We start from the raw sequence: 20,340 nt of genomic DNA on the forward strand, positions 1-20,340 counted from the left end.
GTCGGTAACTTTTTGCATTGATGGATTGTGATCCAGTAATTACAGGACCATATCTTTCCTTGTCATGGGTGAAAAGGTATTCTTCGAATAATTGAAACATGTAAGCGAATCAACATTTCAAATGTGTATTTCACATTTAAAGTTTAGTTCAATTCGTGACTTTTGCCGTGAATGAAGTCTTTTAATTCCTTATTCAGACATGAAAATGATTAAAGAAACAACAAAAATATGTCACTCATTAGAAATGCATAATTAGAGATAAGTATTCAATAAGAGAGAATGAAACAAGCTATTTTCGTTTCGATTAGAACCTTTCCTGCAAATAAATTGGAAGCTCAAATTCATATACCATTGCAGTATAGCTTCGATTATCCGTAACCGATCAACCGATTATCCTATTAACCGGAACTTCTCACTTATTTATCTTTTTTCTCCATTTCTTTAACTTTCATTTTCTGTCACCTTCTACAGGTTGGTTCCACGAAAACTGGTGCTGACACACTGAAATATTAGTTTCACATACAGTGTAAACAAATCTTATTTTCAGACTAAAACATGTCTGTTCCTTTCAATTTCAGCATCAATTTTTGAAATAAAAACATTTTTTCTATCAGATTTTGCTCAAATTTGACAGCACACAGACAGCAAATAAATAAATAAATAAATAAAACATATTGTTAATGAGATCAAAAGTCATATTTCTTTAATCATTAATCTTTGTTCGAAAACATTATGAAATACCACTAAAAATGCTCCACTATAACTATGAGTTATAAATTAATAATATAAACTTTTAGTAAGTTTTCAACTTTGACCACTTTTTTCAGTCACACGCGTGACGCATAATGTAGTTAAATTTTTCTCCTAAGTTAAATTACAGGACTAAAAGAAAATTATCTCATATTATAAATCGTTTATCTTATACGCTTGGTAGCAAGTATTTAATAATGAAAAGATGTCATACTCGTAACCCTTTACCGTAGTTTTCCTTACATGTTGGATCTTTACGTTTGAGTATAAGGGGAGGAGGCTGTTTTTTAAATGATTAATCTGAAGGCATTGTGTGCTGACCCCAAAACTATGCCTCAGTGAAAAAATTAAATGATGTTTAATGTATGATATGTGCTCAAAGGATATACAGGGTATCTATAAATGATGGACCGATTTTAAAAGATCATATTTTCAAAAGTTCTCGACGGAATAAAATAATTAATGCATAAAATTAAAGAGAAAAGTACTAAGTTTCTACTGTAAAAAGTGACAATTATCTCAACATACTGGAAATTTGGTTATTTCCGTAACTGCTTGAGGACAGTCCCGATCTTATCTTCCAACAATATGGAGTACCTCCTCATTGGTCTTTGTCGGTTCATACTTAACCAATGTGCTTCCACACAGATGGATAAGCCGTGTTGGCTACGATGATATAACGTTATTCACATGACCACCAAGATCCCCAGACTTAACCCCATGCGATTTCTTTCTATGGGTTACATGAAAGACCGTGTTTTTGTAGAGCCAATGCCGAAAACGCTAACAGAATCGAAACAACGCATTTCTGAAACATTACAAACCATTAAGAGAAACATGTAAGAAAACGTGTGGAATGAACTAGATTATTGAATGGACGTATGCCGTGTGACAAGAGGGTCCCATATCAAACATTTATAAGGTAAAAAAAAAACTTGGTACTTTTCTCCTTAATTTTACGCATTAATTATTTTTTTCCGTCGGGAACTTTTGAAAATACGATTTTTTTAAATCAGGACCATCATTTATAGACACACTGTATTTGAAGAAAGAGAATAAAACGGAAGGAAGAATTGATTTAAGTACCTATAAAGAAAAATTGAAATTAATTTTCTTTATCTACACAACTTGCATGGCGAAAAAATTGCTGACAGAGTGAGTGAAAAAGAAAAATCTGTAGTTAAGCAAGAAAAATGTCAGTAAATTGATAAACTTAAAATTTCAGCCATCAACTAATTTCTTCAACGTAATAAACTATCCTGCGTCTTCAACTAAAGTAGTTTTGTTTAATCAAGTTAAGATTGTCTGGAAGTTATACAAGACGGCCTTTGAAAAAACGTAAAAGATATTCCAAGTATCCAAATAAACTTAATGTTATATCAACTATGAGTGCAAAATTATGGTTCTCAGATGCAAATATTCTGTAGTACATTTGACAGTGACTTTTCATTATTGAATAAATGAAACAAAGGCTGTTACTGAGCTACATGCAGGTACGTGGTGTTTAATCATGCGAATAAGAGACATCTTATCCGCATACTGTCTGATCACGGATTGTATGGAAAGGCAAACATCCGGTTTACACGCGGAAATGGGCGCATCTATTAGTTTTCAGGGATGTCAGCTTTTGCAGATGCATGTTAACCTCTAAGTTAAGAAGTGTCTCATTCAAATAAGCTGAATACGCGCATCAATTTTTTACTTTTTTCTCTCATTCAGATAGACTCGTCTTAACTGAACGTTTGCCAATTCCATACAACCCAAGGTTGGACAGTAACTTCGAGAACCACAAATAGAAGTTTCAGTGATGGTCCTATCAGGGAAATATTGGACTGACCAGACATTTTGTTCTAACGGACCAAGTGGTAAAAAATTAAAGTCATCAATTGCAGGTAACACAGGGCTTAACATCCTCCTAAAGGCGATGGCCAACGCCTGCTCCCCTCCAACGCTACAGAGCAACTCCTCATTTCCAAAACGAGATCAAGAGTCCAATGAAATGAGCCCCCTGAAGATTTTTTAGTTCATGTGATATGAAATTGGTTTGAATAAATCCTATTTTACTATTAAAATGACTTTTAAATCAACCATATTTCACGCGTGGTCACACATGTAACAGATTGCATTAATTTTTTACTGACAACGTGCACTTCAGAAAAAAAGTATTTTAAGGAGTAATTATTTACTATATGTAGACGCATCATCGCTTGAAAAAAAGAGTGACCAACTCAAAAAATACCGAAAATAAGATTTTTAATTTATAATACTTAAAAAGAATTAATCTTTTATATGGAATAAAGACACAAGTCGTAGATAGCAAAGTTGCCGGTAGATGGCAAGTTTGATTCAAACCTAATTTGGCCTAAATTTGATAAAAATTTCTAAGAACCCTAAAAGTCTAGCCTAAAAACGGAATGAAATAAGCAAAAATAATAGTATTAACCATTTTTAAGGGTCATTATAAAAATGAGGAATTGTTATGAATGAAACAACAATGAATTACAAATCCCAACAATTAAAAAAATGGTCTCCTGAAAAAGTTGCTTTTTTGAGTTGCATCACTATTCTTTTCAAGCTGCGACATGTAAAAAAGAAACACAGTTCATCGCACTTTCAAAATTCCACACAAATAATTATAAAATAAAATGAGGAGCAGCTCATATTTACAGGTTTTGCACGATTTAAAATGTTTTGAAAAACTTTGAATTATTCCTCACTAAAAGTATTTCCATAAAAATAGTCTTAGATATTCGCTGTTATACTAAAGAAATTTAAATTCTGGGAAGAGAAATGACCCAAATAAGCTTTTAGTTGATCCACCCATTTTTGCTTCCACCCCATGCTCATTCTGCAGGGAATAATGAGGAACTTTGAGAAAGCTGTGAACAAAGATGATTTTCAAATACCTTAGGGGGAAATTCCCAAGATGTATTGAAGCTGAAATTAAGGAGATAATTTTTAACGACCCTTCAAATACGCACAGTTATGGAAATCAAATTTTTCTGAAAAAATTTTTGAAAAGGAAGAAAAAAAAACACCTACGAAGCCTTTAAAAGTGTATTATAAGTATTTAAAAAGCTGTGAAGCTATGAGCGAAGAAATGTGCCACCAAGATATCTTTATAATAGAAAACAGATAGCAAGGTCATTGGGCTGAGTTAATGCTCTCATTAAATGCTGCTGAACTATTACAAGAGATGGTCATTCTATGATGTACAAAACGCAATCAAAAATGAAGCATTTACAGCATCAGGCCAAAAGCAGCCACTGCTTCCGAAAAAATAAACATTGTTTAATAAAACATGACCTATTGAATAACATTTATTGCACAGGTGTTTTCCCCCCTTTTCAGCCTTACCCTCAAATCAATGCGTGGTTATTGTGCACCTTTCTCCGCAGGGCCTGATTACCGCACAGGCCTACTAGGTCTGGGCCTGGGGCCCCCTCTTCCTAAGGGGCCCCAAATTACTTAAAGAATTATGCACAGCATTACAACTATGCAAAAAATACACACATTTTTAAAATAACAGCCTTCAGGGGGCCTCCAAATTATTGTAGGCCTGGGGCCTCACTTTTAGTTAGTCGGGCCCTGTTTCTCCGGTAGGCTTTTGTGTATCTTGAAAGCAAGAGCTAATAGAAAAAAATCCACTACGATATTCGTTTTTTCCGACCCAAAATTAGTAGGAATTGACTATTTGATACCAGAAGAATTGAATACAAAAAGTTCGTTTTTTGTTGCGTAGTGTTATTTTCCACTTTATTGGGGCTTAAATGCAATTTAATGGCTTTTTTAGTTATTTGATCTGATTGGACCATGACTTAGTATCCAATCCACCAGGAATCTTGCCAAACTTTTTGCAGAAAGATTTTAATGTCTGAAGTCCTCAGCACTTTTTTCAACTGTCGCTGTTTTTATTACCAGACTATATTATATTTTTTCTCGGATTTCACGATGTAACCAAATATTGCCATTAAAACAATCTTTAAAACTTTTATTCATATGTAAAATATTCTGCCAAATAAATTAGGGGTTAGACATATCCTTAAACAGAACAAAAACTTCCATTAATTTGTTTTTTCGCACAAAGTAGGGAGGGGGAGCATCATCCAAGGTACCCCAAAACGATAACTGCAAATTTTATAACATTTGAAATCGCATCGAGAGGCCACAATAATATGAAATTGACCAAAATAACAAACGCAAGTATAGGAGAGTTGCGGGAAGATACATTTTTCGCAACAATTTGTACTTTAATTGTCATATAGAGAAGGTTTAAGAAAAAAATTAACTGTCAAATCTTTTAAACAAGTGAAGGAAAAAAAACTTGGAACATATTTTGGAAATTCTTCACATTTGTATGTTTAAATGTCGTGCTTTCGTGTCTAAATGAATAATATTTTATTATTTATTTTTTATTGCTGTTTTAGTTTTGTGGGTAAGGATGGAGCTAGATTTTTAATAGCGTCAAAGCGGTGCATTTTACGTTTTGTCAGTTAAAAAAGAAAAATGAAAGTAGCTATTGTTTCTCATAATTATTAAACCAGGGAGGCCGAGTTTTTTTTTTTTTTTAATGCGCTACTTTAATCTTTTTGAGGGTTTGTTCCAAGAAAATGGTAGGCCCATCAGATAGAATGGTTAATCATGCTGCGTTGATAAGCATTAGAGCAACGGCGGGCAATAAGCTAATTTTTAAAAAGTATATTCGTAGTCAATTATAGTATTTTCATATTAAAATAATGAAAATAGTGTTGCTAATTAATATTTCTTTTTCCATGTATCCATGCTCTATAGTTAATTCTTCAGATTATCTTTTTATACTTTTTATCACTCAATTATTATGCAAAGAAAAAAACAACAACATTAATAATTCAAGACACATTAAAAGTTACACCATACTTTGCATTGTAGGGGAGACCGGGTATGCGAAGGGGTAAGTGTGCGAATGTTAAATCATTTTTTCGTTATTGGTTTGACAGCTCTGAGTGAGCTGTCACGTAACCACGTAGCTGTCTCGCTACTGTCAGTGTATTTTCAGTGAAATCTGACTAACTGAACGTGTTGTACGAGATAAAGTAGTTTTTTTTTTTTTTTTTTGCAGTGTTATGTAATTTTTTTCATCCTAAGTTATTTTCTTATAAAACAAATAATAGTAGAGTAATTTACCAAATCTTATTAACATTGAATAGCCCATGCTTCTACGCAACAAATGACGTCCTATTCTGATTATTTTATGAAACCATTTTTAAACCAGTGTAACTTGATTTCAATACGACGATTTGGGGCTAATAGGCGAACTTTTTTCGGGTTAAGTGTGCGAATTCGCATACCTGTCCCAAGCTACGTTTTTAGAGCCAAAACATTTAACAATTTAAATTTAAATTCTGTAAATTCTCAATTTGATGAAAGGATTGCATTACTTACACTATTCTTGAGCTTATTATTTCTCACAGACACGCTTATACAATTGCCAACATACGTGCTCTTCCTTCCGGAAATGAGAAAATGCAAGCGAAAAACCAACAACAGGAAAACCCCACCAGATGTCATGCTGCATGTATGGTGCATCCCATAGTGGGTAGATGACAGCTGAAATGTTTCTAGATTTCTTAAATGATTTTGCTAAAAACACTTGATGTCCAGAGAAAATCCTCTGATTGTCTTACTAGACATTTGCGACTTTAACGCCAATAGAAGGGCTTGATTTTTTGTAAGGAAACAGCTACAGCACTAAATATATTAATAACACTACTCTCTTTCCCACCACGTTGTAGACATTAATTGCTGACTCTTGATAAGAGTCTACGTGGCCCATTGAAAAAGTATCAATTCCGCCTATGATTCTTGGATGGTGAATAACCCAGGAAAGCCAATGACGATTTACGACGTACCAACAGTGGTAATAGTTGCTTTTTCACAAGAAGCAAGCCCCATAAATATTATGAATGGTTTCAAGGGATCTATGGTGTTTCCCTGCAATTCAAACATTTTTCAGGACTGTGACTTCATGCCAAGTTACACTCATCGGTCAGACAGCCAGTCTCCTCTATCTATGAGTGAATCTGTTTGTCCCACCAGGCAACCATGTCGGAAGAAAATAGTAAAACTGAATGTACCTGTTCTAGAGCAGATTCAGTTGCTACTTCATTCAATAATTCAGATGTAGAGTTTCTAACTGAAGATAGTGCTATGTCTCAGCTATACCCACATATGCCTCTGAGCATTACTCCAGATCATGTACGAGCTTACCCTAAAGCTGGAGAGGGTCAGACCAAAAAAGGAAGAAAACGAAAGAGGCCTACAGCAATACTCTTTGATATTCCAGTCAAAAAGGTTCTTCAGGAAAAAAGAATCGCAGCAGAAAAATGCCAATCATCACAAAAAGTCCCAAAAACATACAAGAAATCTCTGAATTCAGGAAAAAAGGAATGTAAACCCAAAAGAAACATAAAAAAAAGAACGGAAGCAAATTAAATAGTTCATTTCAAATAATGATTACATTTTTATGCTTTTACTTCTAAAATCAAAGTTAAACCTTTCGGTGTAACATAGCAATTTTAAAGCAATTACAATACTAATTTCGCTTTTTTTCATTCATTGGTAAGTTTTACTTGCTTATTTAAAGCATCATTGAGGCTCTATGTGAAATTTTCTGTGTCTATTCTGAATTTTTCTCAATTCGCTAACTTATCGAATACGGCTCGCCAACCTACCCCGTGACGGGGCAAGTGTGCGAACTCTGCGAAGGTTCACAAAAAAAAATGTGTAAAAAATAGGCAAACAATGGTACTGTCAAAACAAAAATTGGACTTTATTGCTGATACCATACAGATTACCCAAGCAATAAAAGGAAAATTTTCTACTTTACTTGCAACCTTTAAAAAAATAAAGTTTAAAAAGTTCGCCAACTATTCCCGGTCTCCCATACATTATGCGATCATAAAAGTAAAAAAATCTACGGAATGAGAAATGTGCATAGTTGAAATCACTACACTACACATTATAGAACTAATAATATTTATATTATAAAACATTATAAAACTAAGTCTTCCACCGCGTCTGTCTGTTCGCAATAAACTCAAAAACTACTACACGGATTTTCATGTGGTGTCCGCCAATAAATAGGAACACAAATACAATTAAGGAATAAAATATTGTACCGAAAAATGCTAATTTGGAAAATCAGGGAGGGAGGAGTCAAGTAGGGGGATGTGGAGCAAAGTGAAATGGTTAAGATAACTTACTATTTTCGAAATGAACAAATTGGAAGTTTGCTCTAAAAATTACGCAAGAAAGAAAGAACAATATATTTTATAATGAAACTTGCAATAAAACGTAATTTTTTCATTCCCGGCAGTAAATTTGTACTTCCTAAGAAAGGCGGAAATTTTTCACTTCTTTTTTTCATGGGGCAAAGTGAACAATATTCTAATTAAAAAGTGAATAGTTTTCTAATGAAATACTTTCAGTTCTGATATTAAAGACATTTTTACCATATAAATGAGTAAATAAAAGAATAAATGAATAAATGAAAAGAAAATGAAACAATAAACGACTAAACTTTTAATAAATAAGTTAATAAATGAGGAAAATAATAATAAGTAGACAAAATGGTGAGTGAATTAGAAATAAGTGAATGAATGAATAAATAAGAGAAATATTAAATGAAGGAAAGCAAATGAAACAATCAATTAATGAATGCGTAAGTGGTTTAGTGAATGATTGAATGAGTGAACGAAATAAACTATTTCACTTTGCCCCATCCACTTTGCCCCCCCCCCCCCCCCATGAACTTGACTAGTTGTAAAGTATATAAAAAGCAAACAAGGTTTGTATTAAACAAATAAGTTCTGCACTGAATATTAGTAGGTCTTCATTAATATTTAAAATGTTAATATGACAAGAACTTTATCCTTTAAATAATAACAAAAATAATTTTTGACTCATAATGAAATATTACAATATGAGTATCAGTTCGTGAAAATTGCTTGTATTATCATATTCTTTGATTTTCAGAGGTAATTTTTTCTTGACTGGAATAGACTACATGTGTTACTGCACAGTTAAAATACTACTAGATACGTGGCACTAAAAGCAGAGTAAATATTTACTCATTTCACTCTGCTCTGCTATTTCACTTTGCCCCACATTCCCCTACTTCTCTACATTTCTAAACATACATACATATTCTAAGCATACATACATATTCTAAGCATACATTTTTGTATGTTTTGGGTATTCTCCTCTCTGTCATGCATTAAGTATTAAGTATATGCACCTTTTGCCGTCACCCCCGCCTTGAACATTTTGAATCATGTACTTTTTTTTAATTAAATTGTTAAAATTTCAAATTTATGTTCAGCTGATAAACCATACTAAATAGACAAAAAAAGAGCTTCAATCATATTTTGTTTTTTATTTTCAATACTTGCGTGAGCTTGACATATATATACATATATATTAAATTTATTTTACATGCAAATGGACGGAATTCGACATTTTCAGATACATTTGTCTAAAACATGAGATCATATAGCACAGTTCAGGCAACAAAAGTCTTTTTTTTTTTTGGATAGCTCTGTTGCTCCCAAATTTTCTCAAACACTTTTATTACAGAAAAAGCAAAGCATTTTTTTATTTACATATCAGAGTTCATATTAAATAGATGCTTTAAGAGAAAAAAGTCTTATGTACAAAGTTAGTTCCATCAATGTTCGGACTTAAAGTTCTCAAAAAGTATTGTTTTTATTTGCTGATTTTTAAGTTGACTGACATTATCAGCAGTTATTACATATGGACTAGACTTGTCTCAATATTTATATAAATTGCTCTTCGTTGATTAGTTCACAAATATGGTATTGGATCAGTTTCAAAACTATAACCAACTTTCATTGCACAAAACTAAACAGTATTCATTTTTAAATTACTGAAATCAACTGTACAAATTTAGAAGGAAATGTTTGTCAGCAATATAATAATAATCTTTATCACAATCTTTAATCTCATTTCCCGAGATTTGAAATCAAATACGACTGAAATGAAGAACACGTTTCAAGTTTTAAAGTTTCCAAAACTGTTCTGACAATATTCTTTTTACCATCTTTACTTTCAGGTTTAACCTGGAATGACGCTAAACTCGTTCGCTCTTTCTTTGTTCACAATAAGACACCCTTTTTTTAAATATCTTTTTAACCATCTTTTTCGTTTCAAGAGATATGCATGATAGTCTGATATTTTTTTTCTGCGCCACTGAGATAGTTTCTTATTGGCTAAAACAAATTTTAAAAAGGTTTTTTTGAATTTCATTTTAACTTCAAATTCCTTTTCGAAAATTCTTTTCTTTACTTTCACTATTTGCACTGCTTTCAGTTCTTCAACACATGATTTATCTTTCATATACAATTATGAAAAAAGTTTCACGCTTTCGAAAATCGAAAAACCTTTATTTATTGATAAAATTTCAAAAATTTAGACTACTCATTGCTCACTTTCTGTATCCATTCTGACTGATGCCTCGATTAAATTTTTCTGAAATCGGCATAAGCAGTATCAATGTAAATTTATCTCACTTGAACGACATTGATTTTACGATGTTTTGTGAGGTTTCACATTTGAAGAATCATTAAATTACATCATCCGCAATTCTCTTCATAATTACATATATACATCACTGAACCATAACATTCAACCAGTATAATTTACCAATTATATCTTATACCACCAACGTTGTCTTTAGGCAGCAAATCATTTGAACTAGTGGATAAATGTCTTATATGTGTTTCTGTGACAAGTCATATATTTTTTTTTCTACTGTAGAAACTGTTCAACAAAATTCTTCTCATGTTTCATTTTGAGTTTTTCTTTTAATTCCATTACTTCGTATTTTAAACGCAACGTGCTAAGCTCACTGGGTCGCTTGGCCTTGATAAAATGGCTGCAATGATGGATATCCAGTGGCAGAAGGATAAACGACCCTGGGCAACACCGGCCTTGGTGCAGTAGTTACAGGTGGAGTCGTCTGCCTTTGATAAATATCCAGGGATGGAGGCATAGCAGTGGAAGATGTCGGGGCTCCGAGATGGGAGGCTCCAAGTCCTGAGAGTGAAGAAATGGTGGAGAGGTAGCTGCTGTAACTGTACGGCCAGTACGGTGATGGTGCTGGGCCCCAAAGTCTGGGAAAGCGGGATAAAGCTGCTCCATCTGGTGGGAATACTTCGAAGCCGATCATGGCTTGCCGTTTCCATTTAGTCCTGCGGAAATGAAAGGCAAAAATTATGAGATTTTTGAAATTAGAAATAAAAAAATAAGATTTATATTAAAATTACAGGTATTAATCTCCATTCCATGATCCTTTGTCTCCCATTACGACTAGTATAACGTGCCCCTCCCCCCCTATTCGTAAGTACATTATATTAGAGTTTATACAGGTTTAAAAAATATTTTTTAAGAATATATTACGTTTTGCTTTTCCTTCCATAAATGAGTCAACTTTTCTGCATTTTTTTTTTTTTTTTGTCTTGCTTGTGCCCATATTTATGGGTATTACACCTTTTTGCCAGAAGGAAGCTTCTTACAGGTTAAAAACAGCTGGTGAAACCAAAGTTGCAGCACATGAAACCGAATTCATAAAGGCAATCATCCAAGGAACACTATAAAGCAGTGTGGCCCAACCTTCACCCTAGCGCCTGCTAGGTAAGGGTGGCCCTAGGGTGAATTGAATTTTAGGATTAGAACGTGAGGGTAGGAGACATTCGAGAAAAAGAACGAACTATTTCACCCAATTACACATTTTGCTCAAAAACTTCTTTCGACGTTTATTAAAATTAACGTTAAAAGAAGTACTAGTTTATATATTATAGAATATACTAGTTTATTTAATAATCACTTCATTTTACTGATGAGAAATTGATGTGATAATTGTTATTGCACTCTTAAGACAAGTTTATTGAAGTCCACTTTAATGTAATGAAAGGCCCTTATAGCGTTTATAGGGAAGAGTAAGCTGCTGCTGACATAAACAATAAAAAAAAGAGGGGTAGAGAGTTGTTGAATGTGGGGCAAAGTGAAGTAGGGAAATACTTACTCGATTTTTACCTCTACCTATTTGATAATATTGTAACTGTGTAAGAAACACTTGTAGTCTGTTCCAGTAAGGAAAAAAATATCTTTAAAAGACCAAATCATATGATAATCCGTAAAAGCAAATTTGGTGGGAAACAGGGCGTCGAAATTATCTGTGCAATTGACATCAAGTTTTAATGATGGTATATCGTATTGGAGGATAGCATTAGGTCTGCAAAAGGCTATAAAGCCTAACACAGCTTCATGAAAAAGAAAAAAAAAACTTCATACTGAAAGCTACATTTTACGGAGATTTAAGTTAAAATCTAGCTTTTTGTTTTAAGTTTACGGATATTAGCACTGGTCAGTAACACCCCTGGAGATTATTTTAAGGAAAAATAATTTATTTTACTCGTTCGCAAAAGAAAAAATACATTAAAAAAACACAGGCCTACATGTTTTTTGGTGTTTTGAATTTCATAAGTGTCCTTAGCTAATGCAAGTACGCTGATTCTAAATATGAATTTAGTTTGAGCCCATCACGTCAAGATTTTTCCCAAAATTAAAAAAACTTGATGAGATATTTTGCAATAAAGCAAAAAAGCACCTTACTGATACTTCCTGAATTGCATTGAAATTATTTCTTTAAAATGTCCTACCGCCAAGAAAACAAATGTCGGCCACCAACAAAACCAAATATCCAACGCCAAGAAAGACGAAAGAAATTAAACACGCGACTAAGGACAGTTTACATGTTGGGTTTTTTACCTCTCTGTATCTCAGCCCCATAAAGACTCCCGGAGTTGATTTTTGGTATACTCAACTTTAGTGACCCAAGATGAAATCTCCATACATTGACTAAAAATATTTTTACGTTAATTTCATTTTAGTGGCATCACTTTTTCATTTTCGCATTTGTCAAAGTCAACTTGACGGTATCGACATTTGTTTACGAAATAGTCAGTTGCTTGTAGCATCGAGTTGTGTTTTGTTTTCTGAGTGTTTAGTGCGTCATAATGTCATCAAGAAATTATAAAAAGTCCTGATATATTTTGTTACGTGTGTGTGATTCAACGATAACAAAGCATCAAAGAAACATAACAGTATCTATCAAGAAAGCTCATCACACTTCGGTGTAAAGCTTGGTGATCAGGACAAACATTGGGTTCCACACAAAGTGTGCTTAGCTACTGAGAAAACGGACAAAAGGTACACGTAGCTCTTTACCCTTTGGCATTTCTATGCATAGGGAACCAAAAAACCATGGAGACAACTGTTACTTTTGCTCCTGCGATGTCAATGTCGAATGTTCGAAGAATAAACATACATTTCAGTATCATGATTTACCATCTGCTACATGACCTGTACTTCATGGACCAGGATTTCCCATTCCTGCACCTTTTCCAACCATCCAACAGCAATCATCAGATGCAAGTTGAAACGACAAAACTGATGAAGAAAAAGCGAAAAAACCAATTTTATTCAAAAGAAACCCAACGATTGTCTAACGTAGATAAAACTGCATTTTTTAATGCACTTCTCAATTTTGTAGGAATTTTCTATTAAATATAGTTTCAATAAATATTCTCTCAGTATTTTTGCCAGTTTCTATGAAAAATGTCAAAAAACACTTCTCTTGAAAACCTGACATGCTGGAAAAAAAACTAAGCTCAGATTCGTGATCAGCAGACCCCATTTACTATAGGGCACATATTAAACTTGAAACACTTTTTCGTGAAGAAAAAAATGTAGACCTGTGTAATTAGTGCGTTACGGATATGAGGAAATAATTATGAAATCTGTACCTCCTGTTTTGATACCAGGTCTTGACTTGTGTGTCTGTGAGGTTTAGTTTGGCAGCTAACTCCATTCGATCTTGGACACTCAAATATTTTTGTCTTTCGAAGCTCTTTTCCAGCGTCTAATCAAACAAAAGAGAAAAAAGATTATTTAATTACAATGTTGATTTTTTTCTTCAGAAATAGTATCTCGTCTTGTGGCATTTTATAGTACGTAAAATGAAATGTGGTGCCGTGTTAAGAAAGAAATTAATGCTTTCTTAAAAAAAGAGAAATAAATAAATTAAAAATAAATTAATGAAAACATAAAATAAATGAATCTATTGATTTAAATTATCTATTACGTAGTTCTACACTGCAAACTGATTTTCCAACTGGCTTAATTACATATATGGAAAATTTGCATTGGTTCAGTATTTTCTTATTTTAATACTTATTAAGTGAAATTCATAGACTTAAAAAAAAAGAAATAAATAAAATAAAAATAAAAAAAATACGTAAACAAAATTTTTAATAAAACATTTTGTTAACAAACTAATATTGCAAAATAGTATTTGAAACTTGTAAGGAGGGGAGAGGTAGATAGAAAAGAAAAAGCTTTACATCTACTGATTGGGTACAGCTTACTGCACTCTGAAATAAAAGGTTTCTTGCAGAAAATAAGTGGATATGATACTTGTAAGTCATAAGTTTTGCAATAAATTTCTTGTTTCATTTCTTTAATAATGCATTAACTTTAAAAACCTAGTATTGTAGCATTCGAAGTATTATTATGATGATAATCATTATAATAATTAATATTAAAGTTAAAATAACCAAATTGTCGCAATGATGTCACCTTGCTAATTTTTCGCAAATTATGTGTGTTTCTTACATTCCGAAAACAGTTTAGACTTTAATTTGAAGCACATTTTTACTTCCAAAACATTTTTGTCCCTTTTTCATTCCTCAACACTCTGATATCCTCCTAGAGTAATATTTGCTCTGAGGTCGAAGTGTCAATCGTGAAGTTAGATTTTGTAGGTAGAGCAAATTAACCTGTAACACGGAGTTGACATTTATAATTTAATGTCCTATCTCTTGATGTGTGCCATTCAAGTTGGCAAAGGCTCCATCCTGATGTGTTTATTAGCCCTCACATGTGTAATTAGCTGTTTTTCTCTGTCTCGAGTGTAGGCTGAAAGGGGAAGAGCACCCCAATAAAAGACCCCGCCAGAAAAGGTCATTAACTCGAAAAGCCGAAAAATGTCTCGCTATGAATCACCAGCGCCATTCATTATAGCTCTGACATTCCCTGGACAAACAAGAAGGGTCTGAATGCGTGGTCGAAATGAAGTTGCCATCTCATTTTTAGAAATAAAAGAAGAAAACGCAGCCTTCAGATTAAAGCATAATTGAGAAAGAGCGACACGCCAGCTACCATTAAATGGCGTTTTCTGCGATAAATCATTTATTGTCACTGGGCTTAAATGTACATTTTTTCTCTCTCGATTCAAAGCGGTTCCGAGCGCCTTTAAGTGTTGCGTGCGCTCTCTGATTGAATAGCAATTGACAGCGGTTACAGTTGAGTTTTTTCTGCCGAGACATTTTTAATTATAGTCGAAGATTTGTTGTGGAATGGAGGACTGCTACCGAGACGTGTCTGCTTGGAGAGATGTTCGCTAATCGTTCTGAGAAATTTCTTTCGCAGATTTGGCATCCGTGTGTGTTGCCTTTTAATCTTTGTACAACTTCATAAAACTTGAAAAAAAGTATTCTGACGTTCAAAGTGCGGGAAACCTGTTACAACGAGGAGAAAATGTCGTTTTTGTGTACACGATCGTTCTGAGACATTTCTTTTTTCATTTAACTTTTGCAAATGTTGCCTTTTAATTTTTGCAGATTCATAAAACTTAAATGAAAAAAAAAAAAAAAGAAAGAAAGAAAAACAGCCGAACCTTTCCATTTCGATTTTTACTAAAAGAACGAACTGACTAGAAGCTTCTTGATTCGATTATATCATTCTGATTTTTCAATCTTTTTTAAATTTAACAATGTATGAAGAAATTGCTGCTATTCCACGAAACGTTAGTTAGACCCTACGCCAAAAACTTTTCTGCCTCCCCCCCCCGTAGTCAAATTTAACTGTGCATTTTTAAAATCTGTTTGCTAAAGCCATTTTAGCCATTTGATGGTCCCTCAAAAGCAGGGGCATAGGCCATGGCCTACTTGGCCTATTCAGTAATCACGCCCTAGAGGGGGAGGAACATCAAATAGTAAAGTGATTAGTGCTTAGTGACTCTTTAAGTTGTCATTTAATGTGTTGTATTTTGCAGTAAGTCCAACTATTTACAGAATATGAAAATATTTACTTTAAACACGTATTCAAAATTAAATAACAAAACTCTAGAATTATGTATTTCTTTTAAGGGTTAGTTATTAGTGAAAGGCAATGATAAACTTTTTGAAAAAAACACTTTTGAATTTTTTTCTCCAAATTCTGAATGATTTTGTATGTTCTGTTCTTTAAAAAGCTTAGGTGTTTCTTGTTTGAACAGGCACCTGATACATATTTGTACTTACCACTTTTTGGTAACAGAGCTGGAGAGATTTAAAAAAATAAAAAACTTACTCTGAGCTGATGGTCCGTGAAAGCTGTTCTCGCTTTTCTTGGTTTTTTGTTCTTTAATGAAGGACTGTCCTCTCTTTGCGGCCGACCTTCATACCTGTCATTTCCTATGTAAACAAATAAAATAAAAAAAATATATTATTGTACTTGATAGCTTATATTGTTTTCATTTATTTATGTACGTATTTATTTTTTAAATTCTTATCTGTAAAAAGCCGTGCTTTCATGTTTAGCACTTTGGATTGTTTTATGTATACGTTTCTTATTTATTTATTTATTTATTTTTGGCTTTTATTGATGGAGTAACAAATCTCAAACTGCTAAATTGGGGTTAAGGGAAAAAATAAATAAATAAATAAAACTTCACAATGCTCAGAAAGGGGAAAAAAAAACCTCTCTCTCTCTCTCTCTCTCTCACACACACACACACACACACACACACACATACACACACACACACACACATATATATATATATATATATATATATATATATATATATATATATATATATATATATATATATATATATATATATATATATATATATATATATATATATATATATATATATATATATATATATATATATATATATATATATATTAAAAAAACCATAATAATTCTAACCGTTGCCAAAACATAGGCATAAAATAATATAACATGAAGAAAGGATGGTGAGCGATACATAAAAAATAACAATTTCATTTAATTTGTCTATCTAAAAAAATACTTTTCAACCATCAGACGATATTTTTCACATTCATAATTTTTCAAATCATTTTCAAAGACCATCGCATACTGATTAGCGGAAACCGATACATTATTCATGCATGTATTTTGAAACATCATATATAACCCAGTCTGTATAAAAATGTCTACCTTAAGAGCGAGGCTGTGCAATTTATACGTAATTATGGGCACACGGACCATTGTCCGAAAAATCCGTAAACGGCCAACTTGATCACGAACACGATTTCGCTTCGTCACTCTCCTGCGACGAATGGACTGCGTTCTGTGGCACCCTCTATTCGCAGGTTGTTATCAGAATAGAAATGAGAATCGCATGCTGGAGAGAATAGAATATCTACTTTGTGCCCATTCCGAGAGAGTTACGACGTAAAATATTAAATGTTTGCCAAATGTGTCCACAGATGGCGTTGCGGGAGTTTGTTGGTTAGTTTCATTGCAATAGCCGCGAAAATCAGATCTCGAACATGACTTCCGATTCCACAAGGTGCATCATGATCTGGCATAACCTACCATTGATTCCTCCCCTTTCCAAAACGAAGGAGGGGGGGATGTATAATTTTTTTGGAGTGTTTCTTTTCCTTTCTGTTTTTTTTAAATCTCGCATTTGTTTTAGTTGTATTTATCGAAAAAAAGGAAAATGAAGAAAATGATAAAGTGGTCTAAATTTATGCAAATCATAAGCTCCAAAGTTGCTATTTAACAGGGTTTTTTTCTTTGTGTCTTCCTTTTTTATTAACTTTTAAAAATTAAAAAAAATCATCACCTTGCGAAGCTGTTAATCAAAAATCATGTTATAGTTACTCTTAGTTGTTAGTTCTGAAATGTAACTTTTTAAAAATTTAAGACTTAGTATTGTTCAGAAGACTAGGAAAATGTTCCTAAAATTTACTGTCATAGAATTGATGGGATGCTTGCGTATAAGAAATTAAGTTTTCACGGTTATCAAAACTTCAAAACATAATTTGGACATTCGTAAGCATTTGGTTCGATGCAAATGTAATTCGTCTTGGAGGAAAAACATTATCCCTCTAACGTAAAATAATTCATTCGTGAAAGGTTGGAAATAAGGAATAACAGAAGCTGAATGATTTTCAGTAATTTTGCTTCATCACAAATTAGTTACACACGGAAAGAAGAATTTAAAGTAGAGAAATGCGGCGCAAAGGGGAATTGTTAAGATAACTTACAATTTTTAAAATGAGAAAAATGGAAATTCGTTCTGAAAATTACGGTACATAAAGAAAGAACAATATATTTCATCATAGAACTTGCATTGAAACATTAATTTTTATTTTTAGCAGTAAATTTGTACCTTCAAAAAAAGGGACAAAAAACATGGAAATTTTTACTTGTTTTTTTTTTTTTTTTTTTTGACGGGACAAGGTGAAAAATAAAATATTTTTGAAATAAAACTTTTTCTACTCGATTGTTAAAGATATTTTTCATCAGATAAATGAGTAAAAAAAAATATGAATGAAGAAATCGAAAGGAAATGGAACAATAAACGATAAACAAATTAATGTATGAAAAAAATAAATGAATGAATAAAATAGTGAATGAATAACAAAATAACTGAATTATTAAATGAAGGAATGGAAATGAATAAATGAATAAATGAATACGTAAGTAATTATATAAAGGATTGAATAAGTAAATGAAATGAAACTATTTCATTTTACCCTATCCACTTTGCCCCGCATGCACTTGACTAACAAGTACAAAACACTTAAAACAGAAAGAAACTTAATATTAAATAAAAAAATACTTTATCGAATATTAGTAGGTCTTAATTAATATTTCAAATGTTCATAAAAAGAAATTTATCATAAAAAATAAGAAAAATTATTTTTGACTTTCAGTAAAATTTACAATATGAGTACCAATTTTTGAAAATTGCTTGTTTTACCGTATTCTCTCATTTTCAGAGGCAATTATTTCTTGACTGGAGTAGGCTACATATGTTACTACCTAGTTAAAATATTACTAGTTAGGTGGCGGTAAAGGGAGAGTAAACATTTCGCCATTTCACTTTGCCCCACACTTCCCTACCTAATTGGAAAAGATCATCATAAAAAACTTTTTAAAAATACCCCCCCCCCCCCCCCGGACTCTTTTATTTTATTTTTTGTTTCTTAAAGCTATGTTTTTTGTCTTCCTAGTAAAATATTTTTTACTTTTATTTTTTTAAAGGATTAAACTGGTTTTGATACTAAACGTCTCATTTGTAGCACATCGTACATTCGAAGCAACCAGAGGGGTATAAGTATCAAAATTTAAAATTTGGCGATAACTAGTACAAATGGCAGGCGAAACTCTCATCTGTTTTGTGGTAAGAGATAGTAGCAGGACCTGGCTAATGCTGATATACAGCATGATTTAGAAAAGCTTTCAATGAAACCCTACCTACACTATAAAAAAAAAATTCCGAAACGTTACTGAGTATTTCCGTGTAACGTTTCGGGATTTCAATGGTTTTTATCCACTTCCTGGAAATATCAAGTATCATTGTCAAAAAGTTTCCTGAATTGCTACAAGTTGCACCCAGTTTAAAGAATAACTGAGAGTATTTGTAAGATATATCGGCTTCAGTTCGATTATGGCTCGTCCAGACTAATTAAGCTCCTAAACAGAGAGAATAAGACTTTGGACTACGTAGCTTTGCAAAAAAATTGCAAGCAAGTGAAATGCTTGATACTTGCAATTCTGGCTTAGCTTTGGCCATGGTTATTCTTATATTGCTTTTCGGTTTCGATTCCGAGTCACAACTGACTACAACTGTATTTATGTCGAGGACTGCATACTAAGTGCCTTGCCTCCATTATTTTTTATACCGATAGATGACAGCACCATTACCGGATCGAACAGTTAATGAGAATTTAGAACTAGACCAGGAGCTAATAGCTACCTGGTGCTAGCACCCCAGAAGTATCTTTTCACTTGGAGGACAATGACGACGGTGAGTCTTCGACCATCGAGGTTCGAACTCAGGACCCTCCGGCCCCGAATCCGACACTCTACCGATCGAGCTACCACGGCCCCGATATTGCTTTTGGAACTGTCGTCTTGATAAATCAGGAAAGTGCCAAACTGTTGTACTATCCGAACTAAAATTATTCTGAAATTCCAGAGATGTGACTGGCTTTAAACGGGAAGATTTTTAAATTTTTCGGGATAATTTTAGGAAGGTTACTGAATTTTCGCGGAAAAGTTTCCTGGTTTTTGCGAGATATGTTACTGGTAGAAATTTGGTACATCAACTGCCTATTATCTTCCAGGAACGTTTCTGAATCGTTTTTACAGTGTAAGGTCTAAACTTTGCAAACATTTTCCCAAAACTTACAAAAAGTAATTCACATGCGTTTGCTTCTCCCT

At 33.0% G+C, this 20,340-nt stretch overlaps 1 protein-coding gene across 1 annotated transcript in view; it reads right to left on the reverse strand.

Annotated features, from left to right (window-relative positions):
* Positions 1-10,350: 10,350 nt before the first annotated feature.
* Positions 10,351-20,340, reverse strand: part of LOC129222714 (barH-like 1 homeobox protein) — a 70,938-nt gene continuing 60,948 nt past the window's right edge. The window contains exons 2-4 of the mRNA XM_054857245.1: positions 16,219-16,322; positions 13,614-13,729; positions 10,351-10,997 (exon numbers count right to left, since the gene is read on the reverse strand). Of these exons, the coding sequence (XP_054713220.1) occupies positions 10,652-10,997; positions 13,614-13,729; positions 16,219-16,322 (566 nt within the window). The 3' untranslated portion in view covers positions 10,351-10,651. The remainder of the gene's footprint in view (positions 10,998-13,613; positions 13,730-16,218; positions 16,323-20,340) is intronic.

This window comes from Uloborus diversus, chromosome 5 (genome assembly GCF_026930045.1).
Source record: "Uloborus diversus isolate 005 chromosome 5, Udiv.v.3.1, whole genome shotgun sequence".
NCBI classification, from domain to species: Eukaryota; Metazoa; Arthropoda; class Arachnida; order Araneae; family Uloboridae; genus Uloborus; species Uloborus diversus.